The sequence below is a fragment of the Corvus moneduloides genome, chromosome 9 (assembly GCF_009650955.1).
Source record: "Corvus moneduloides isolate bCorMon1 chromosome 9, bCorMon1.pri, whole genome shotgun sequence".
NCBI lineage: Eukaryota > Metazoa > Chordata > Aves > Passeriformes > Corvidae > Corvus > Corvus moneduloides.
In genome coordinates this window covers 1,546,680-1,571,135 of record NC_045484.1, presented here as the reverse complement: position 1 = coordinate 1,571,135, position 24,456 = coordinate 1,546,680, and the positions used below count along the sequence as shown (strand labels likewise).

Sequence of the window (24,456 nt, the reverse complement as noted above, 5' to 3'; positions counted from 1 at the left end):
CTCTGTAGCAACACCATGGTCACCAGAAGGTTTACTTTTCAGGTCAAGACTGGAGAGAAGAGCAAATAAGCTCTTTTCTGATGTCAGTCCCTGCTGGCACCAGCAGCCCGTCCTGGGGACTTGGATGGCTACATTACAGGGCTGAGTGTCCCTGAAGTCTGAATTCAGAGATCAGAGCTGACCCCTGAATAACCCTTTCACTGGGTACAAGTCACATTTAGCTTCTGCTCAAGGAACCCAGACCACAGCCATGAACTAGGAAATACATCAGTTCAGCACTCCAGAGAAAGATGGGAAAGTAAGGGAAAGGCTCTGCACTTCACTCAGCTCTAATTAAACAAAAATCCCATTTCAGCCCCAGACAATGTCTCATCTAGAGGCCAAAACTTCAGATGAAGGAAGGTAAGAGAACCACAGGAGAAGCACAAACTTCAAGTAGGTTCAGGGAATTATACTTCAAGTTTCCTTGGTAATTCTGCAACTTAATTTTCTTTATCCAAGCATTTCTCTCTCCCTTCTACTTTTGGGAACAGTTCAAATAAGACAGATTCATCCACAGTTTTGAGCTGCCACTTGTAAATAAGAGTCCATTTAAAAATCTATTTAACAGGCTATAAGAAAAATCCAGCCCTCCTCATTTCTCATCTTCTCAAGGAGCAGCATCTACTGCACTCAAACATAATCCTGTAAAGGATAAACCCACTTCCATTTCATTCATTTATATTTACCTCCAAGATAAAGAAGCACTGCTGGTCACAAACTTAATATAATGGCTCACCTAATCCTAGCCAGCCCAAGCATTTTAAAAAAAAAAAAAAAAAAAAAAAGAAAATTAAAAAAAGAAGAAAAAGAATTCTTGTGGTAGATACAGAACTAAAATGTATCTTGTTAAAGTCTGGATCTGAGAATTTATATGGACAAGTAAATTGTAGTCCAAAGTAAAAAAGGGAACAGAAAAATTAAATGGTTCAGTGACTACACAAAAAACTCGCTCATAATAGATTTTTTTCTTTTAAGCTCACCTTTGAAGAAAGGATTTCAGGTCATGTTACTGAAAGGGTGAACACAAACAAAAATGCAATCTTGAAACAGACTTAATTGTGCTGTTTGGATGCTACGAGATACCTCTTCACACCTTGGTCATTACTTAGAAGCAATGGAATAACGAGCAAGCAATGAAAAAAATAATGGACACTACAGGTAAGATGCAGTTTTTGAACACTGGATCATGATTTAATAGAGGAGTTCACTAAAGCTTCTGCAGCCAAAACCACAAGTTGTTTATTTCCCTCTCTGTAAATCACTGAGCCTTTAGATACAGTTAGCATCAGCTATCCAAAAACTTTAAAATGTCACTTTAAGATCTTTCAGAGAAATGGTAAACTAATCTAGAAGAATTTGAAGTCTGAGTCGATGACAAAAACCCACACAAAGCCCCCCAAACCACCGGAGCTGGGAATCATGGAGCAGGGAGAACCAGCTTTCTGATACCCAGCTTTCAGAGAAACATCTCGTTGTAGTACATTTCTTGGCTTTTCCTGTTCTTTTTCTCAAATATGAAAGACTGCCACATTATTCTCTAAGGCCTCTGACAGTGGTAAAGCAATTTTCTCCATAAATCATTGTAATGCTAACACAGCAGTTTACAGACTCATCTTTAAAAGAAAGCCTTTACATTTACTGCCACTGCCAGCAGAGAGAAGGAAAGTTAAGCTCTGACAGCTGTTCTGTCTGGGGGCATATTAAATGGAAAATTTATTCCTTGGCCCAATTCTAACAAAATTTAATATACTTGTGAAAACTGTGTAAATACTTTGTACTTAAGAGAAGTGAGTGCATTAAAAAGCCATTTAGCATATTGAGATACATGCACATTCATACTGCAAGCGTGCTGAAGTCCCCTGGATGTTCCAGCAAAACTGAGTAACCTGCAATAGAAAAGCCTCAAATGTTCTTTCTCTGAACGTTCTTCTTGATAATCTGTTGTTCTTGAAGAAAATAAAGGAAAAAGGAGAAAAGGTTGGAATTTTCCTGGTTTGTCTCCTCATTCCAGAAGGCAACTGGAGCTTTCCTGAACATTTAATCAGAATTTTTTTAGTTTATTTTAGTAAACATACGTATGTTTAGAGTACTTTATTAGTCCACAGTAAGTCCAGACATCCATAAACATTCTTACCACAAGGTCCTCACGAGGGTAGTGCTGCTGCCCAGTTCCAGGATTTTTTCAGCCTATTTGTACATAGTCTTTGATTACACTTTTCACCCTGTTAGCATAAACCCAATTTTATTTCACTTCTAAACACCAATGTTTTGCAGATAAGGAACATTTACATCTTTCTCCTCTGTGAACCTAAAGGTAATACATCTTAAAAAGCTGTTTAAGCCAGCAGATCTTTTGGAGTCCAGTCTGTGAACTTCACATAGGGTTAAAACAATCAAACCAAACACTCCTGTATTCTGTCCATCTGTAACAGCAGCTTATTTAAAAAAATATAACCCAGCCAAATTTAATTGCAAGGAAGTTTAACTTCCGGTCAATTCTACTTTTATTCCTAAGTATACTTAAAATATCCCTTTAAATACTTCCTAAAAAATTTATTAAGATTTCTTATGTATTAGTCTTGTATTAACTCGGTATTTAAATCCATTTGTCTCAACAGCAACAGCTAAACACCAAGACTTACCTTCTGCCATTTCATCACTGTTTCTTACTGCATGCCCAGGAAAACCTTTAAAGATCAGTGCAGTGGACCAAATAATAAAACTTTTCACAACACTCTAAAAGCATAATTTCACTTTATAAGTACCTTAATTTGGCTCATCTGTGAATACCTAAAAGCTGCTCTTACTCAGTTTCACAGACTCTCTGAACTTGAGGCTGTTAGTTTAAATGAAAAGAAAAGGTGAACAGCAGACTGTGCTGGCTGACACATACGATGTGTACATTCTCCATGAACGAATTCTGACTTTACAAGAACTCTTTGAATAGCCAGAAGCCAACAAGAAGAACAGGAGCAGCACATTCAGCAAAGCTACTTTACCAAAGCACTGAAGGATGTGCTCAGATGTGAACTGTCTTACTCAGCCTACATGCTAAAACCCCTAAAAATTTCTCAAACACTTTGATAAATAAAAAGCATGAGCAGGGGAGAACATTGACTTGGAAAACAAGTTATTTTTCAATAAAATGCACTTAATTACCAATTCTAAGATGGGCCTGGAAGAAGGCCTCACTGTATCTTTATTATAACAGTAACACACATACTTTCCAAACATATATTTCACCCAAGAATTAGGATGCCTTCGAACAGGAGTGTGATTTACTGTCCTTCCAGCATTTTCTAACCAAATACCACAGAAATGCTGCTCTTGCAGAATGTCAAGGAGAAGAAAGGGCAAAGGAGCAAAATCCAATCCGTGCTGAAGCTGGTAGCTGAGAAAGTTTGTCTACACTGCAGTGAGATTCCCATCTGCATTTCATTGCAGCTGGTGTGAACCCAATCAGTGCAGGTTAAGCGTACGTCAGATCCCTGATTACTGTGCTCTGACCCCGGCTAAGACGGACATTATACATTCCTGCTACACACTGCAGTAGCTAAGGAATCAATGCTGCTTTAAACAAAATGTCCTCTGTGCTACACGTGCCTCCAATTTCTTCACATAGTGCAAATTTCTTGGGGTCCCTCACCAAATACTCAAGCTCTTCTGTCACTCTCTGTGTGGCCCCTTTGTAAGGCACCAGATGAAAAGTGAGAAAACCCAAGTTTAATCTATCTATCTTGTCAACATAATGTTTTTTCCAAGACCTCACGTATGGTCTCCTTGGATTTCCTGCTCCCCATATATAAAGAAGGGATGATGCTACTTCTCTCAAGAGACTGCTGTGAAGCAGCCTTGAAATTAGTGAGACGTGCTTGCAAGAAGCTAGAACAGGTCCTGCACATATGCCATGCAGAAAGATTTCCTAGTTAACATATTCCCTCGTTTTTTCCACCCCAAGGAGCTCCAAGCACAAACTACCACAAATAAGCAAATCCCCCAGGGTAGGGAGAAACCAGTTTAAGATCAGGGCTGTGGCAAGTCCCAGCCTCTTCATGTGCTCTCTTACAGCCCGATCCCTAAGGGAGCGGGTTCATGGACCTAACTAGAAGAAACTGATCCTGTTGAAAGACAGTCAAAAGCATTTCACCAGTTATGTGTCAAAATTGGTCCACAGGAGGCTCAGATGAGCTTCAGCAGCAGTACACAGGACATGGCCACCCTGCACAGGTGGGATACACAGGAATTGCTGGCAAGAATGCAACTGTTGCATTGGCTTTCCCACAACCACTCCTCACTAGTGCTCGGCACCGCAAACAGCTTCCGAAGACCAAGACTTCAAGCAATCACAGCTAAAAACAACTCAGCTTTTTAATATTTGCCATTGTGATTGGATCTGTGGTGTAAAACCACCACGGATTCTTAAGACTACCAAACACGATGATTGATTTTTAAAATGCTAGAACTGCATCGCTTAGAACTAAGCTAGCATGAAGACAACAAGGCTTCGTACAACAGCTGCTGATACTGGCACCTCAAAGGTTCTGGATTTGGTCTTGACCAACACCAACAGGAATAAAAAGTACTGCTGAGGTACCTGAGTGCCATCACAGACCAACGACAGTCACAAACTTATCACACACAGTCACAGTCACACATTGGCAAAACGATTTTTGGGAAGCAAGTGCTAAGTGCAGCAGATGTACCAACAATAACTTGCTTCATATGGGCTATTAACTGAGCCTCAGCAGCCCACGTGCCCATGGCCTGCTGCCAGAGCCACAGTGTGTCCTACCTGGATACTATGCTGGAGCCATTGTAGAGGTCACTGGCGTAGGACAGCGTGGCCAGGGGCCGCACAGAATTGTAGCGCGTGAACTTGGACAGACACTCCTGGAACTCATCCAGCTGGCTGGTGGTTCTGCTGTCATCTAGAAGAGGCAGTCATATTGGAGGGGGCAGAAACAGAGCAAGGAGGTAAACTCAACAGTAAACAAAAAAAAAAAAAAAATCAAGGTATTTGTCTCCACGTGATGCTTGTTATTTGGGGAGGACACTTGGTCAAAACCAGGCTCTCTCTCACCTCTAGCATTCTCTGAAGGCATTATGAGCTTTTCAGACCACAAATAAAGTGCTGGGTGAACCTACTATGCTGAGAATCTGCCTAGAAGTCAAATACAACTTTCCTGATAAGCTCATTTATTTTATTCACATTCAGAGCCCATGGGCCATATAGATTATTAACAGAAAACCTTTAAGCATATCAAAATGCACTGCAAAGGACATGTCTAGTTTTCAGCAGGGGTGAAAGTATATTCCTTTCCCTGATCTGTTACGGTATGTTTACATTTGGTGTCAATTACATTCAAAATACTTTTAGCAAAAAATACTTCTCTTGTTATTCCAAAAGCAACAGAGCTAAGGGAGAAGCATTTCAGGGCTGGAGAATGAAGGCAAGCATGAAACCAAAAGGCTCCCTGTACTAGAAGTTTTGTGAAAATTATGACCTTCAGCAGACAAGGTGAAATTGAGCCAGCTTGAATAATGATGATATATATTCTGTGGGAAATGGAACAGTTTACTACAAAAGTTAAAAGTAAATTGCAGTGTAGATAGTTGAAAGTCATTCACTGACTTCTGAGAAGTCCCAACTTTTCTTGGTAGGAACATAATTTTGTTTAAAGCATTCTAAATTTCAGTATTTTGTAAGCAAGGAAAAATTCCTAACTTACAGCAATGCCTCACAGGCAAATCTGGGTTCCCAATACTGTCACATACCCACAGCCAAACATCAGGCAGCACCTTCAGGCTTCTTCACAACCCCCCAGATCTGCAGCAATTCTCATACTCCTTCTCTAATGCTTCCACCCTCCCTTTCTTTTTGCACCAGTGCATTTTAGGGGACCTACAGCTAACACTGCTGGTTTACAGGTACTGCACACCTCATCTCCTGTTCCACCCCAGCATCAGAGAAACCACCCACACACCCCCACCCCTCCCAGAGATCACATTCCACCCACTAGTTAAGCTAGCCTTATCAGCAGCATGAAGAAATAACAAGATCTACTTAAAGGCTTGGAAATACCAGGGTGAAAAAAGAGAGGTTGATCTATAAAAGCAAAATCCAGCCGTGATTTCTTGTGGGAAAACACAGAGAATAATCATTTCTGCACTCTGGTAATTCCTTGCCATCAGAAATTATTATCTCTACACTTACAGGCATTTTGAAGTGTCCCTTATATGCAGTGTTTAATGTTTCATCATATAAAGGAACAGTGAAGGCTAGTAATTAGCATGTTTGGAGTACTAGCATATACATTATCCATGGCAGACAGATGAAAAGGGGCAAAATGAACAAAGTGATGCTCTAAATTAACATCATCAGCACCTGACCACTACAGAAAAAAGCCTGAGAAGCAACACAAACATCAGTCAGCGTTTTTCAAAGACTGTTTTCTCTTTCAGCACTGTGATAGGGACAAATAGCTGCCACCCTTCCATTTCCCTCATTTAGAGATCAAGCACACAGACCTTCTATAATTTTTTCTCTATATGGGCCTGGAAAACCGAATATTATTTCTCAAGACATCTTCCCCTGGCAAAGTGCAAGGCCATTTGATAATTACAGTAATATTAAGTCTCCACTCCCTACTCGAACAATCAGAGGCACTTCTTGCAAAAAGCTTTAAATCCACATTAAATCCTATTTAAAATGTGTCAAAATGCAGGAATGACTTAGGAGAGGAAAACTTAATCAAGTATCATAGGCTACCCCTTATTTAGGAGAAAACCTGCCCTTGCAAATCCTCCGCTCTTGGTGCAGCTGACACATATGAATACAAAAAACCAGTTTCACTGCATTCATATTTATAGTTCCAATTATGAAGAAAGATGCCCTCTACAAGGGAATGCTGGGAAGAGCCCCATTTGTTATCCTTGGTTAATAACTTTTATTTTTACATAAACACAGTTATGCATCACCAAGATAGCACTGCATAACAACATCTCAGTGTGATCTGTGAAGAACTGCATTCTGCAAAGCACCTGCTAGCACTCCACAGGGATCTGGCTGGACACATGCAATGTGCTCCTCCAATATTTCAGATGCTGAAGTAACCTCCCAACGTGCTGCATTCCTTGCTAAAATAATTTTGCTGTGCACCATGAGAACTGAGTCAGCCCGTGCTCTGAAGTAGGTAAAAGATGTTAAATACTTCTAAGAGTGAGCTCCCCTAAGACATGCTGCAGCCTTTATATTTGGAGCCATTTATTAATGAATTTTTAAAGTTACTTTTTATTTATTTATTTTAAAGGGACAGAAACTAAATTCATGGAGAAGAAAAAAGCAGAGGTTTCTACCCCAGCAATCCTGCTGATCTGTTCCTTGGGAGGTTGGTCCTTGCCTTAAGTAAAGATCCTGTGGTGCAGCAACCTCTGCCTGGTTTCCTCTCGTGCCTAAGTGGTGTCTCCCACCCCCTGAGGGCTGGCAGCTTTCCTTGCAGTCTGTCACTCGATATGGGCTGCAGCTCAAAGCTTGGTGGTGCAAATCTCTTGCCTGTTGCAGTCCATTGCCTGAAGCTTTTTTTGCCAAGCTGGTTTGCCCTCCAGAGGGGCTACAGAACAACCCTCCTCACCCTCAAGACTATTTGACCCTCTCATTTCTTAAGAGGGTCTTGTGTGTAATTAAGACCCATGGATACAGTAGGCAACAATTACTCTAGCCGCTGTCACACTGTTAGTCAATTATGAATGAGGCAATCTAGGCAACTTTGAAAACAGCTTCTAATTCTTCAAAACAAGCCTTAAATCTAAGGTGTGCCCCATGGGACAAGAGCACTGCCGCACAGTCAGCTTCTATAGTCCAAGCTATTTGTTAACCAAGACACAATCTAGACAACAAAGGGTAACCTCCAAGTGTCCCCTTGCATGCTAAATACAGGAGAATGTATCCATTTATGTTTACACCTCTGTAGCATTTCAATAGCAGTGTTTTTAACTACTGGGTTTATACCACATCTAGTGGACAGACAACTCAACCTCTGCTTTCAGGCATTTTCATCTTCAGAACAGGCACCAGAGCAATTATTTATTGTAGGTTTTACCCATCACAGTAAGGGATTACAAAGCCATACATGTGCCTGCCAAAGTGACAGGATTAAGTGTTCCAAATTTAGCAACTTCAAAGATTGGTCAAGAATAGCAAAAGGGAATGATCTGAGTGACACAAATACATACAGCCACATTCTCATGCGAGGAAGAAGTGCGAGCTGCTCTCTCAAAAGCAAAGCTTTTCTGCGAGAGGTACCTGCCACCAGAAGTGGAACACTGCACAAGCACTCACCCGAGACACGAGTCATCCTGGTGGAGAAATAGCACTGCTCCAGGTCCTCAAAGTGAGCCGTGAGGCGCTTGCGTCGCGAGGCCAGCGTGCTGTTATACCACGGCTGCTTTTTGGTCTGAGGGGAGAAGGGAGAACACTTCAAAAAGTTAAAGCCAGGCCTGGGTTTCGCTTCCATAGATTTTACCCAATTTTAAACAATATATACGATAGGTTAGAAGTGTAAAATGACAATAAATGAAGAATCTTGGCACTGTCAACAGTTATTTCTTAGGGTCCTATGCTGCACCCCTTAATGTAACAAAAACAAACCCCTGCTTTCAGAACCTTAGCAAATTTAGTGATTCTGGCCTCACACACAGGACAGGCAATCCCAACCCTTGGGGAACCCTGTCTTGCATTTATTCAGATAGACAGCAGAAGCCATCTTCCAGCTTCACAAATCAAACAGACTCTACAACAAATACTCCCCAGATCCCTGGCAGACAGCTCATTAAAAGAGAAGGGGGTGTTTATTTTAATGAGTTACTGAATTATTTCTTTTGAAGCGACTCAGTAACTCTGTAAAACTAAGCAAATAAAAAGAGAAGTAAAAGACAGCATGAAGTTCAAAGGTTAATTGAAAAGAAGTTCATGAAAATCATCACTAAAGCCATTTCCCAACCTACCCAAACAGTAATAGTGAGAGGTAGGAGCAAAGGATTTAAACTAAGTAAGTAATCTTTCCTCCTGAAGGAAACACAGGACATGCAGTACTTACCATTTTAATCACGAGTCGTGAAAAGGAATGAAATCCTCTACTAACATAAGAAGCACAAAGAGCTCCTTGCTTTAATTTCTATTTAAGAAGCCTCACATACCACATCCTCAAAGCTAAATTTTAAAAGATTTAAGAACCATCAAACTCCCTAATGAACAACAACCCTGAGCAAGTACAAGGCCCATAATGCTACTCAATGGCACTGACAAAACCCACTTCGTGTACAACTCCCCCTCAATCCATGCAGGAGAACAGCCTGTTCTCATTACAGCCACCTACCAAGCCAACAAGAACAAAATCAGTTTACAGCCCACTCAAATTTTGTTTGTACCTGTACAAAAAGCAATCTAACATTCTAGGAAAAAAGCAAACCCCAAGCAGTGAATCCCCCAAGTCACCACTTCCCACCCGAAGCCACACACTGACATGGTGGCTCACGCTTGCCTGTGACAGCACCTATGGTCTTCACAGCTTGTTCACCCCAAAGCAGCTCCAACCTCAATACACAACACTGGGAAGTGCTCCTACATCAATACCTTTCAAGTACCATTTTCTAAAATGTTACATCTTTAAAAAACGCTCAATAGAACACTTCTGTAGCCTCCTCCTATAATTTTTGTGTGCCAGCCTGCAATGCCTCCAGTCTCTCTCAGCACATCAGTAGTGATGTGGGCTCGAGACAACTTCAGGCAAAGAACAACGGCTTCAGTCTCAAGTTAAGGCAAGCTGCCTGAGCCATGATGAGAGATACAACCCAAACCCACGCCTGATCTGCCAGATCAGTCCACACTGAGATGGAATCAATCACGTAAGAGTTTGCCTGCTGGGTCTCCCAAGAAAGACCACTCACTGGAGCAGGTCTCAGGCTGGCAACATGGCAACCCAGCTGTGCTGAGAACCAAGCAAGGGGCACTAGCCCATTGTCATCAGACCACCCCCAGCTAAACATTTCAATCTGCTCAAGTTTTGCCCAAAACCAGATCTTCAGTTTCTATGAAGCCTGCTCCGTGGCTACTTTCTAAGCAATACTGGGCAACAGGAGGAAAAAATAAAGGAAGAGAGAAAAGACACCCAAGCAATTTTTATTCGATGGCTAAAACTACTATGGTTGCCCTAGCTGAGGATATTAGTTTGGATTCCTCTGTTATCAAGAGTGATTTTACTGTCTGAACTCCATCAGATACTCTTAAAGAGTCCTCTAACAACTGTGAAAAAGCATCATAGCTGCACACAAGCTCCTTATTTCTAGCAGAAAAAAGGTACTGCCATTAAATACTACCTGCAGAATTGCCCAGGGCCTCAGTGACTTGTCCACCATTTACTTCTGAAGCTCAGCTTCTGGAAGAGAAGTGTCCTAGAGCTCTGTGGTATATAAATTCTTCCCTAACAACATGTCTGTGGGCAATGCACAAAGTAATTATATTGAGAAAGAAAGCTCTGCTGTCCATCCTAGATAACCCTTGCTGCCAGCAGTGCCCAATATATGATTTTTGCTGTGACTGACAATTAGGGAAAACCCTCCCAATTTATTTTATATTCTTAAAAATACTTTTATGGCAAAGTCTTCCTGAAATTAGACTACCTTTGAACAGAAGTGTTTAACTTCAAGAGTTCTCTTTGAACTCCCCATCCAAACATATATTAAAGTTTAATTTGAAAATTTGTACTTGAGAGCACAGATCTTGCACTCTTGAGGACAAGAAATCGCATTTGAGGACAAAAAAGATTATTCTCACACAAATAAGGCTGTCATACAGAATGACTAGAAAGTCTAGGTTGTTTGTTTTCTGAGCTCACCAGCAGGATAGCTATGCTATCAATTTTGGCTTTGAAATAGGAACTACTGAGACAAGTAGTGTCAGTGGAGAACAAATACACCATAGCACATCAGAGTCCTGAACATAAAACCCCCATCCACATTTCACCTGCCCTCTGAAATGCGGTAGAACTACAACACTCTGTTCCAGCAAAATCCTCCAAGGGCCAGAGTAGCAGGAACCACAAGCATTTTCCCACAGACTAATAGACGGAATTTTCTAATTACCAGTTAGTTACACAGCTTCAAACCCAAAACCCTGCATGCAAACATATATGTGCACCAGCTCAAAATCCAGGTGGTTTTTTCTTTACATCAAGTAAGATCCAACAGCACTTCAACCTGTTAATTTACCAGTTTGATGCTGGTGCGTGCCAGGGGCAGTCCACCACCACCAGAGAGCACCCAAGGCACAGCTGGAATGTGACCAACAGTCCATCTGCCCAAATGAAAACTGTTTCACCTTTTTGGAACTGTGAGCTGCGTATCAGTGACAGCTTCCCAGCCCAGCTGAATCCCTCTGAGCTGCCAGACTACAGCAGTGCTGCCTGGAATTCGGGAGGCCTTGCAGATCAGACAGTTTGGAGGCTGCCTGCCAAACAGCTCCATTCTATATGCAACTTTTTACCCTCTAGATGAATTTATAATGGTTTGTAAGGCCCTGATGAGGACAAACGATGTAACTGTGCAAGGCAGGTTTTTTTTGTTTTGAAAGTCAAGCTTGATCTACAGCTATTTAAGCCAATGCAAAGGGTCAGGGATTTACCTCCCTTCCCCAGGGCTGCCCACATGGGAGATGCAGAGCAAACTGTATCCCCTCTTCCATGGAAGAGTCAGCTTTAAGAAATAAGTCTCAGATGTCTAAATACATCACACAAAGTCTCTCACACAACTGGGCACAATCATTCCTACAGCTGCAGTTGCCCATACAACCAGTTAAAAGCATTTTCAAGGCTCCAGCTGACCGGTGCTCTGGAGATGGATGAAGGTGCACCTCAACCCTGCCCAACCTCCACATTCACTCTCCCGTCCCCCCGTGCAGACAGATATATTATCTTACCTGAGAACTGCCACTGAAGCCTGGAGGCTGGCTATACTCGGTGGAGTCAATAATACTACTGCAAAAATAAACGAAATAGTCTGCTTAAATCACTGCACAGCCATCCTTTATCATTTTTAACCTGTTTGCTATTCCCCCCTTGACACTCTGCAGCATACTTGCCTTTGAAATCCATTTTACAGACAGGGAACACAAGGTTATATTTTTTTGGGGTTTTAGGAGAGATTTTTTTTTTTTTAAATAGAGTTTTCCTAGAGCAGAATGCTGTCACACACAATTATGTGTAGTGCAGTCGAATAATTTCTAATTAGAATGCAAAAGCATATCTTTTGTATGAAATATGCAGCACAAGACATTCTGAAAATAACATGCTACCATTGGTTTAAAACTCCTTAAAAAAAATGATAGAAAAAAGAAGTTTAATGCTCTGGCATTTGAATCAACACTGGAAAGGGAAAAGCTAAAGAAATCAGTGTAAGACAGACACTAGTTTAAACAGAAACAACTAAGGAAATACAGAAATAAACTAAAAAACCAAAATACTGACAGCCAGGATTACTATTATTAGAAAACACTACACCACATTATAGTATCTATAATCACACAACACACCCTTTAAATCACTGTTTTAAAAACACAGCATAGACATGCAAACTCAGTGGAATTTAACTTTCAAAACTGCAGAAAGATCTCCTGATCCCAGCAGAAAACAGGTGGTTCAGTGTTCTTTGACATACAGGCAAAATTTCAGCTCCCACAGTAAGACACCAGAGCCAGATTAAAGCACATTTATCACTCAAATTCCATATACTTCCAGGACAGGTAAAGATTAGCATATTAGAACACAATGATTATGCAGAACACATTATGAAAATAACCATGATTTGTTTCTAAAAAATCTTTTCATCTGCCTTGCTTCTGCTGTGTCATTTGACTTGGACAGAGAAGAAACTATCTGGGCTCATTATTCTCATTATTCGCAGTCTTTCTTATGACATAACCTTAGATTTTAAGCATTGCCTGGGGAAGCTGAAGGTTTCTTTAAAAAGCTCCTAGAGCAGCGCTAGAGGTCCTAGTTTTGTCAAAGATGAGTGTACCTATTGCTGCTTATGTAACAGTTGCCAGAACTTATGTGTGAACTTGAGAACCTTGGTCATAAATAAATTGGTTTGCTTGAAATGCCAGGCAGGGCACCTGTAAATCTAGAAGAATGAACCAATGGTACAGCAGTGCTTAATTATTTCTCTGAATGTTTTCAAGCTCCCCTGTAAGTGGAGGGGAGTGGAAACAGAAGATGAGACATAACCACTGGTGAGACTTAAAAAATTAACTTGGAAAATGAGACTGATTTGACTTCGGTTCTAGGCAAGACAAAAAGCTGAAAACAAAGAAAAATCTGAGGGATGAAAATCATTATTTGCTGCAAGCTATTGTACGGGAGAAAACAGCAGAGCTGTTTCAGGCATGGCTGGGGACAATGAACTTTAAATTAGCATGTGGCTTCATGAAATAATGAAACAGGGACAGCAGATCCTGCCAGGAACCGCAGGAATAACACATTCAGCTGGAAAGCGATGAAAAAGTACTCCACTCTGAGACAGGTACAGCAGCAATTAACAGCAAAACACACAGACTTAGAGTGTCTGGTCTCGTTCTGCTGCAGGTTGTCTGGTGATGTAAAGCCTTCAAGAGCGCAGACGTCATCTCCCCAACCAGAGTACGAATTCAAAGACATTTCTGTGCAGTGCCTATAGCTGAGTTAACTCATGTGTGCTTGAATGTTTTTCCTTTCAACAAACACGAAGCAAGTAACCAGAAAATTACAGAAGTGCCCTCCAAGTTCTTCTTTAAAAGCTGTAACATCAGGTTCAGTTTGGAAATTCAGCTACACCGATATGACATTTAAAAACCCAGAACAACAACAACAAAAAACAAGGCAATCCACAGACTATAAATCCCATTACAGGGATGGGAGGAGGTAATTAGAACAAATGGAGGGGAAGGAGGATCAGGATTTCAATAACTGAGTCAGAGTTACCGAGCAACTCATTCCTAGACCAGAATTTTCCCCTCAAACTCCTATTAGGGATAGTTTGTTATTGCTATTAGCCCTGGATAACATCTCAGGGAAGCTTTTCATTCCTACCTTCTGTTCGCACCATTTACTGGGAGCACAAAGCACGCGCGCCTGTTCAGAAATCCACGCACAGAACTATTTGTTCTCTTCCCTTCTTCTTCCCCTCTTGTTCTCTATTAGTATACGAACCAAGCAATATGCAACGCTGTAAACAAGCACTGTGCTATTACCCAATTTAGTATTTCATCATCCCCTGTGTAGGCACAAGAGAAAACACGTGTTTCTTGCAGACAAGGATGTACTGAACATCATAGCTGGGCTAGGTTCTTTTGCTAAAGAACTTCAGAAGGAAGCTGGGGGGAGGCAAAGTAATTTCACATTTTGAAGATGTTAAGAATGGAGAGGAAAAAAGCTACAAACAATGAAAAGAAACAGAAAATTAATGAAGCAAGCCTGTGATTTAGAGGAAGCAGATGAATAAGGGCAAGTCACCAGAGACCAGATAAAAATGAATTCCAAAGAACTCTATTTTCTTGAACTTTAAATTCAAAGGCTAAAGAAGTTTTCTTCATCTCAGCACTAGTCTGTGATAACCTTGTACTATTTATAAGGCACATTAGGAAAGTGTTATACAATTATATTTCATTAGCAGTGTGCTAAGTATGTTAAGTTATATTTTGATTTAAATACACCATTTTAATTCACTGATAAGCTAATAAGTCTCCGCAAGTTCAATATAATTTTAACATGGAAGTGAATCCATCCCCAACTATGTTTGTATTTCACTCTTAGTGGCTCATGGCATCTCTAAAATGCACTTGAGATTAAATATTTCAGTTAAGAGAAGTGAAAAAAGTCAGCCTATTTTAAAACTCCAATCAGCTGTTCTGCAGCATTCCTGCCAAGGAGAAATGTTGCTGAGGTAATTCTTCAAAACTTACCCTTAATGTTGAAAATAAAATTAGTTTCAAGTGGTAGACATTCCTGGAATCTAACTGATGGTAATTCACACCAATGCAATTACTTGAATTATACAAAACTGTCGAGACAGGGTGGGGATAGAAGTTACAGGAGTAACTTCTGGCAACAACTGATGCCTCTTCAGACATTCCTTCACATACTGGTTTCTCTTTTACCACTCAAGGCTACTTCTCAATGCAGGAATGTCACCGAGAAAAAGCTAAGGGGTCTTCTAAAGCAGAGAGAACAAGGCAATCCCACATCCCCTAGCACACACCTAAATATGCAATTATCACACCCCTGGCATGTTGTACCAGGGGGAAAACCCAAAAGTTCAAGACACAGCCAGGATGGAGCCAGACAGGCATAAGAAGGCAGCTAAGAAAGAGCCCATGGTCTCTGCACCCATCATGGCTCCAACCCACTGCCACCTCCCAGCAGACCCCCAGGTGAAGCACACCAATCCACAAAGCACTACAGTATTTTTGATGCTATCTCACATCTTCAAAAGCAGGAACTGAGACTGACTGACTCCTAGGACATGAAATAAATAGGCATAGAGGAATATTAAGAAATTCTCAGTAGACTGAAACCAGTGTAGCTCTCACCACAGTCCATTCCCCCCTCAACTCTTTTATTAAAATGTTATTCCAGCCTTCAACAGACAAAAATGTTCTTTGGGGGCTTGTTTGTTAGCTTAGCTCAAGTAAGAGAGATACATTTTGACTCATAAGTACAATCTTCTGTTAAAAGAGAAAGGTTTCTAGGCCTGAAGGCATCCAACATCTAACATACCGAGCCCAATCGGTGCTCAAGTTTACCCCAAGTGTCAGTGCCACGGAGCAAAACCAATCTGTTTAATAGCCAATAACCAGAAAAGTAGCAGAACTTGACAAGAATCTCATCAGTTTCACAAAACTGCTTCTTAGCAAAACAGAATACCCCATATCAAGAAACACATCTGCACCCAAAGAGAATTAAAGAGGCACAGAAGAGCTGAATTAGAAATGCTGTTCCCATCCATTGTGACTGTATTCCCATCCTTTCCCTCAGGGCCAGTCAGAGCTTCACAGAAATATGAGAGATACTGCTCTCTGTGTCCAGAAATAGCATCTCAGTAGGAAATCCCAGACAATACTGCTGGGTTCCTCACCACAGCACCGTGTCTACATCTCTCTAGGGGAAGGAATCTGGTCGTTTTTTACCTCTGGGCTATTAGGCAAAAAATCTACCAGTACCATTTTGTAACAGAAACTGACAGTTTAGAGAACTCTACTTCTAAGAGACAGCAGAGATGATCACTTAACATAACTCGGCCCCGTTGAAATCAAGAGTTTTCTTGCCACCAAAAGACACACCTGTAAAGTAGAGCACTTCAAACTCTGGCACTTACAACTCGAATACAAGAAGCATCTGCAATATTATCATCAAGAAACCAGACTATGCAATATTCCAGACAAAAGTACACATTGAAATTAAGTTATTAGAAAGGCATTTCATTAAATCAACACAGACAGCAGATAAACAGAATCATTAGGCTGTACATTTTAAATTTTGATCTGAGCCCGTACCTTTAGCTATTCATGCTGACTGGGGAAGCCAGAGGACTCCAATATCACACAAAATTAAGACCTTTCATATGCCAAGCAGAACTGCACAATGTTCAGAAAAGGCAGCATATAAATAACAGTAACATTTTATTCCATAGCAAAGGCTTATGACTCAAGTTTACTAATTCACATGACATTTAAAGCCATCAGTTTTCCATGGCATATGGTTCAGAGCAGATTCTTCACCCAAATGCAGACTTAGATGGCTTTTTCTTCACTTCTTTGTTCACATAAAGTTTATACCAATCAGAAACAGAATAGGAAAATACTGTACAGCATTTAAAACCCAGTTTTGCTTGTCTTTTGGCACTGCTTCGAAAGCACTAGCAAGCAGAGTGCAACATGCACAGCTTGAAATGCAAGTTGAGTTGCAAGCTCCATACCTGTGTGAAGGTGAGGGAGCCTCGAACTGTGGCACCGTGCTGTCCTCACTGACTGGGGAGTACAGGCCGCTCATCTCCTGAAACAGAAAGCCATGTCACATCAGAACTGACAAAACACGCACGTTTAATACATGTGTTCACAGAGTACTGGTGTTTTTCTCATTTTACTCAGCACTTACCTAAAAATCTTTACTATCCCTGACATAACATTGATTTTCTTCAATTTTTTTCAGTTATCGTTCCAAGTGAGTTTCAAAAATCTTACAGCTGTGGCACTCAGTGCTTCAAGAGTGGCAGTTTTGGAGCTTCTACTCCAAAAAACCCAACAGATTTGGTTATCATCCAATTGCCTCTAACCCATCTCCCTTAAACACACAGAACAAGCAAGCTGTAACTGCATTTCTGAGATATGTGCAAACTTATCTAACAGCCTTCACAACTGGAAAGTAAAGCTGGATATGGGTCATGGCAAGAACAGCCACAAAGCAACAGGGCAAAGGTGGTGCCACAGACTTAAAAGAGGATCTATCAATCCTCTGTGGGACAGCTGCACAAGAGACAAACTTCACACATAAACTTGGCTTTGTCCATCCCAGACTAAGTCACTGCTGTGTACCCAGTGTGAGACTGTCTTTCATCTGTTTGGGAAATGGAAGCTATGCAGGATGCAGCAGCTCATTAGTTGAGGGGCAAAGCATTCTCAGGACAATTACTACTTGGGCTTTCAAATTCCTACTAGATGCCTATTAGTTGGTAGGTAGAAAGAAGGATATTTGTGACAAGAGAGATCCCAGGCTTGAGAGTTGAAAGGCAAGGTCACCACCACACCCCAGGAATATACCCCAGCAGCAGCCCACTGAAATGCCTGATTAAAGAGCAGAGAAGCAGGTAGCTGGATGCTCTTCTCTGAGGGATCCCACAGCTTTTGGGAACAGTTTCTCCTAGAGCTCAAGGCTTATTTTACCAGTCTGAAGAAAACATGCTAAGGTATATTTATTTCACCAAAGCCAAGAAACATTTAGGAAAAGAGGTCTGAAAAAATTCCAAATAGCTATCAGATAAATGGAAATTCTGGCAGTTGTCAAGTCATATTTATATTTTGCCAATTCATCAGCGCACGTATTAATTGAGGGAAGAAATCTCAAAAGCTTTTGGGAGGTAGTTGGGAACACATGCTGACTGCTCAAGGTGAGCAAGAAGCGAGAAGCAAACAGGCAAACTGATTCCCAAAAAGGTTTAAGGGAATGGTATTTTGAGAGGTGGCAGTCTGATGTATTCTGAAACACCAGCTTCCTACTCCAGGATCAAACACTAGAATGATTACAGGAAAGGACCAAAGAGGAACCTAAAGACTCAATGAAGACAGGATTGCATTGATGGGTTTACAAATTCTTGGAGAATAGTTCTTAGCAAAAATGTCAAGAGATTCCCATCATTAAGGAATTAAGAGAACTGTATCAGGAGGTAGCAGGAATCAGTTTTGACATGCAGCAGGAGCTGGTTTTGTTCCTGGCCAGTCTCTGCATAACAACCCTGTTGTGAATCCCCAACACCTCCCCATTTTAAGACCTGCATGCTGCTCAGATTTAAACAGCCTGTGCAGAACACTGCAACATACAAAAATCTTAAGTTCTGATCAATATGCCAGCTGTTGATTTCTAGCAACTACTCTAAAATACTTACTACTACAAAGAAATGATTATATAAGAGCTACCAAACTGCAGCCTGAACACATCAACTAAATGAACAAATTAAAGAAAGAGCATCATCTGTTCATTTTCCCATTACTGACTTAAATGCCATAAATTTAACCCAGCAGCCTCACAGCAAGGCAGACAGCTTGATGAAAATGAAAAATTGCCAGAGTCAGAACAATGTCTGGGCACCTCACCTCTACTCGTTTAATATCTTCTTCCAGAACACTTAGCTCCTTCTGGATCTGCTCCAATTGCTGTGGATAAGAGAATGGGAGAAGTCTAAATCAATCTGCACTGCACCAGCACCAAGATAAATTACAGTCTTTCCAGAGAGGAACCTGAACTATCTTAGCTGGTGTGCTACACAATTCAAAAGTCATCAGGCAGGAAGTTCAAATGCACAGATTAACCTAAGTGTGCACACAAACCACATTCAAGACAAAGCTTATTATTTTGAAACAATGCAAAAGGAGAGCATGAGGTGTTTTGATGTCAATCGCAGAGACCCACATTATCCAAAGTAATACTGTTATGCTCCTCTAACATCTCTCAGGCAAGGTGTAACTGGCTTGTAAACACAGAGTATAGAATCACAAAGTGGTCTGGGTTAGATGGGGCCTTAAAGATGATCTCATTCCACGCCCTGCTATAAGCAGGGACACCTTCCACTATCCCAGGCCTGTCCACCCTGGCCCTGAACACTTCCAGGGATCCAGGGGCAGCCACAGCTTCTCTGGGCACCCTGTGCCAGGGCCTCCCCACCCTCACAGGGAAGAATTTCTTCCTAATATCGAAACCCACATTCTTTTACTTTAAAACCATTCCTCCTTGAACTGTCACAATTAGAAAAAAACCCACCATGAACAACATGATCATTTCACCCTTCAACTAAAGACAAAATATTTTGCTAAAAGGTATTAAGACTAATTCTCATCCTAGCTGTTAACCTGTCACTTGCCCATTTAAACTTTGTCATTAAGTTTTTGGATTGGAAAAAACCCATTATGACCAGAGCAAGATTTGCTCCTGGCACTGAGCAAGCACCACGTGGTATCAAGGTATCACTTCTTCCAAAGGTGTGGTACTTACCTTGGATTACACCATAAACTCGAGTCAATTTGAGGGCTATACCTGAAAGGGTCAGAAGAAGACTTCCCCTCTCACCAGCCAACATTTCCTTTCCCTTCCTTGTGCCACATGCAACATCTTCCAGGTTTTCAGTCAGTCAGCAACGTGGCTTTGCTCACCTCAAGTTACTGAAGCCACAGACTTGACAACTGTTTACACCTAAGCAAGGACATCATCTACTTACTTGCTTATTCAGCAGGTAGGTCCCACCCCAACACCCACAGAGCCTATACCCAGCCCTGCAGGGCCCAAACACACACACGCTGCTCTGCGTGAGAGCTCCAAGTCTGGACGCAAACCGACAAAACTCAGCTCCAGTGCAAGTCTGCTTCACTGAGACACAGAAATGAAATAAATAGATGGGAGAACTGGAAGTCCACCTGACTCTCCTGAGCTCCCAGTAAAATTTACAGACAACCAGCAATGTGGCCTGTGACCAGAAGCATTTGCTGATTTAAGTCCACTGAAAGCTTACGCACAACACATTCTCCAAAGACAAAACAAATTTTTGTACTTTCAGCTTTACAACAGAATATTAAACTGCCCAAATCCAAAGTAACTAGTTTGGCAAGACATATTACTCTTAGTATGACATATTCCAAAGAATATCTGGCAAGCTACTCCTGAAAACTTATTCACTCAAGTGCTTAAGTTCAATCCTTTAAGTGTCAGAAGGTTTTGCTTAAACAAAAAAGCACAATTAAAACCCCTCTTATTGTAAAGCATTCCAAATATGTGGGCTTTACATTAGATAATCCACCATTTCAATTCTCCTTTTAAACACTAACAAAAGCCTCTGTCCCTGAAAACAGGAGAAGGAAGGACTGCTGGGCCCACACCTATTTCTAACATGGCTGCTTCTTTGGAATGAGATGACATTATAAATGCGTCCTAATCTCTGTACTCTGAAGGTTTCAGTTTACATTTAATTTGAGGCACAGACAGCAGAAGTTTAATGGTTTAGAACTAGACTGCCACAGATAATTTACAAATCACTACACCATAACAGATAATTCCATTTTCACTTTCGGAACCTACAGCAAGAATAGCAGGTGGTGCTGTAACTCCAAGATTAGTGGTAAAGCTAAGTGACACTTGCACAGCATGGGTCCTGCCTGAACTCAGCTCTAGCAAATACCATTAGTCCCCCACACTCATAAATCCCATTTAAAAAGAAGTTACAAAACCACTTACAAGTTCCAAAATTACAGTGAGGAAATCAGCTATTCTACAATGTACTGGCTCACAGCCAAACTGGACATCTGAAAAATAATTGATGATCGCTGACATCACATAAACAGGATACTTTTTATAGGAACAAGAGCAGAGACCTTTTATTGGCCAGCTTTCATTAACTATTGCACACAACCAAGAGCATGAGATCTGGGACTTTATTTACCAATTCTTCCTTCTAGTTACAACCTACCATAAACTTACCCAACAGTAGCAGCTCTAAAATACAGGCAAGAGTGTGTCATGCTTATTTTAGGAGGGAGTCTTCTCATGCCATCAACATAAAATAAGTTAATGCCCACACTGAAACCTTTGGGGTTTTTTGGTATGTTAGTTAAGTGTTTTAATCTATCAAAGACCTTAAATCAATCCACATTCATTCCAATTAAACTTTGAAAAATGAGACTACTGATTTATAATTGTCAGCCTTTGAGGGACATTTAAGGAAAGCTAAATGAATTATAGTTCTTGCAGTATATCCAGATTTAAGGGCCTTTAATTTAATTTTCACTATTGGGCACAGAAAGCAAGCCAAGTCCTGTCCCAGTGATGGGCAGAATCACGCCTGTCAGACTTTGGATTAAGTCAGCAAAAGCACTTCCAATGACCACTGAAATGTATGCTAAGAGAGAAGCACACAGTATGAACTCTCAGACACAGATGCTTTCCTAGAAATGAAAAGGCCAACATGGACAAGGAGAAGGTCCTTAATTCAGTGGTTAAACCTCATAATTTCAACTCCAGAGAGTGAACTACAATAAGCAGGTGTGTAACACTCTGGTCCCATTTTTCACACATGAGCATATGTACAAAAGAAAAGCTATGACCTCAAAACTTTTTTATAATCCTGGAAAAGGGATTTCAGACTTTCAAGTCAAGAAGCTACCAAGAACTTACACAATGCTAAACACCAGGTCAGGGTCATTTTGGTTTTGGTTGGCCATCTACTAACAAGCATATCTGGGTACAGCACTAAGGTTTCATCCTGGAGCTTCCTGTTTTTCCTGGAGGGAGAGCCTCTTGGGAGGCAGCAACTTCCTGCTTTGTGTTTGTACAGCACGGACAACAAGCAGTCCTGACTGGGCCTCCTGGTGCCAGTTCTAAGTGTTTGCAAAAAGCTAAAAGCTCAGCAGAGCCTCCCAGTGCCACAGACACAGCCTAGAAAAACGCACAAGGGAAGGAACCATACAGCCTTGACCAACTGTCTTTCCAATTCTAGAAAAAGCACAAACAGAACAGCAGGAGTTATTTTCTCCTTTATTTTTTGAAGAAATACTGCAAAATCGGCAGCACTATTCTAACAAGCAGCTTAAACAGCAGAGTGGATTCACGCTTTTTGGAAGCTCACAGCCCATATTATGTTCAGTCACACACCTTCAAGGCTCTGATCCAGACTCCCTGTGCAGTCATCACAATACACACCATAGGTCCACACGAACAGTGTCTATTACCAGAGGGAACATCATCTTCCCAGATACATAAAGCCATTGCACCAACCAGGATGGGTCAAAATGTATCACCTGCCCACCTGAGGAGGATAAACCAGGTAGTTGCTGTAAATAAACCCTTAATTCTGTCCCGTAACTTTATCCATCCAACTTCAGCCTCTTCCTACTTCTTGTTCTCCCACCAACTACTGCTCTTACAAACCACAGCATAAACTTCACTACCAGCCAACAGCTGAAACTTTTCTAAAGGTACCCAGTGGAATGAATTTCTATCTGTAGAATTCAATACCTCAATGACAATACACAACAAGATCAGTTTCTCTCTCTGGAAGTCTTGTCTGTCTCTGGGTTTTCTTTTCATTATTGCTTTGGATGCAGAGCCTTTTACAACATACAGGGCAACTATGGCATGGAGGTCATCTTCAGACCTTAGAGAAATTTTAGTCTTATACATTAAATCAAATATCACTTATTTGACAAAATACCTCTCTGTTACAATGTCTTTGCAGAACTAGAAGGAGGTGCAAGGTTTTTGTTTGCATGAAGACAGGAACACCTGAATCTCCACAAGTTTCCTAAGTGAAATATGGCATCTGAGCTTCTTAAACATGTGGACAGACCATCTATAACACATTATCTGCTGAAAATATTTCTTCTCTCTGATCAATACTTCCTCCAAATTATAAATGCTTCCTCATAACTGGGGAAAAGCTAACAAAAGCCTTGAGAATATCCAGGTTCTTTAACACAGAGAATTCCCAAAGGTAGGAGGAAAGAGATGCCTGGCTGATAAAGTGTGTTTTGTATCTTGAATTTTCCTCTCCCTCATTTACATCCTACAGTATGGAGGAAACATGCTCTGAAGGCTTAGTGATAGGGTCTGATAGAAAAGCCTGATGAGATAAGGACATCTGGGGCGGGGAACAAAGCTGCCTAAACAATTAGACTAATTGCCTTAGAGTCTAATACATCAGTAGTAGGTGCTACTTGGCTTCTTTCTTTGCAAGACCTCTCCACTGCAGCAAGGAGAGCCAGCTATTATATGCTGATACCACTATGGGAATTTTTAGTTTGCTGCTCACACATTCACTGTATCCTTGGGCTTCTTATCAATGCTTTTGGAGCTCACATCTCTCATTCAGCAACTTAGAAATGCAAATAGATTTAAAATACCAGGTAAGTGCAGTGGATAGGGACCAGATTACTCTAGCTATAAATTCTCCTCAGCAGTCCTGAAATGTAACCAAGACCACATGACAACAAAAGAGCATGACTGATTTCTGGTTCTGTCACCTCCTCTTGCTTACTCATTAGTTCATCCATGTGTGTACACGCAGAACACAAGACTTGACAGGTGAAGTGATTAACACAAGGTAATGACATCCCTGGAGAACTCATGCTTATAATTCCCAGCAATTATCCCATAATAACTCCTCTTATTTTTAGTATTTAACATGCTCACAATATGGAGCAAGTGAAGACAGCTGGACAGAGACATGCATTTGAGGGTGCGAAGAACAACGACGATTCTGAAATGCTGAGCAGGCACTCAGTGCCACAAGCCTGAGACACTTCAGGATTATTTTTCTGTCCCAGGATGTTTAACAGCTAAAAAACAGCCTTGTGCATTAGCAGACATGAAAGAGGCCTTGTTTGTTAGACACGAGAGACTTAATGCCACATTGTTAGAAAGAAAAAGCCCAGAGAACATAAAAATGAAGTGACATCTGCCAAGGGAAACATGAACAGACCAAGAGAATAGCACCTGTGTAGCACTTGATTTGTGATACTAATCATCAGGCTCAGTATTCTCCTTCAGTAAGCAATGGTGCTGCTTGACAAATACCATCAGGTAGCTGAGCTAGCAATATTTTAGCAGAAATTATCTGTATGATGTATATGGCAGT

The 24,456-nt window shown here is 41.0% G+C and overlaps 1 protein-coding gene across 2 annotated transcripts in view; it reads right to left on the bottom strand.

The window, feature by feature from the left end:
- The window catches only part of COP1 (COP1 E3 ubiquitin ligase), a 126,184-nt gene that overhangs the window by 83,342 nt on the left and 18,386 nt on the right, over positions 1-24,456 (bottom strand). For both annotated transcript variants that reach the window (XM_032117768.1, XM_032117769.1), the window contains exons 7-11: positions 18,935-18,994; positions 17,044-17,120; positions 12,014-12,071; positions 8,381-8,495; positions 4,835-4,970 (exon numbers count right to left, since the gene is read on the bottom strand). In XM_032117768.1, coding sequence (XP_031973659.1) covers positions 4,835-4,970; positions 8,381-8,495; positions 12,014-12,071; positions 17,044-17,120; positions 18,935-18,994 — 446 coding nt within the window. The remainder of the gene's footprint in view (positions 1-4,834; positions 4,971-8,380; positions 8,496-12,013; positions 12,072-17,043; positions 17,121-18,934; positions 18,995-24,456) is intronic.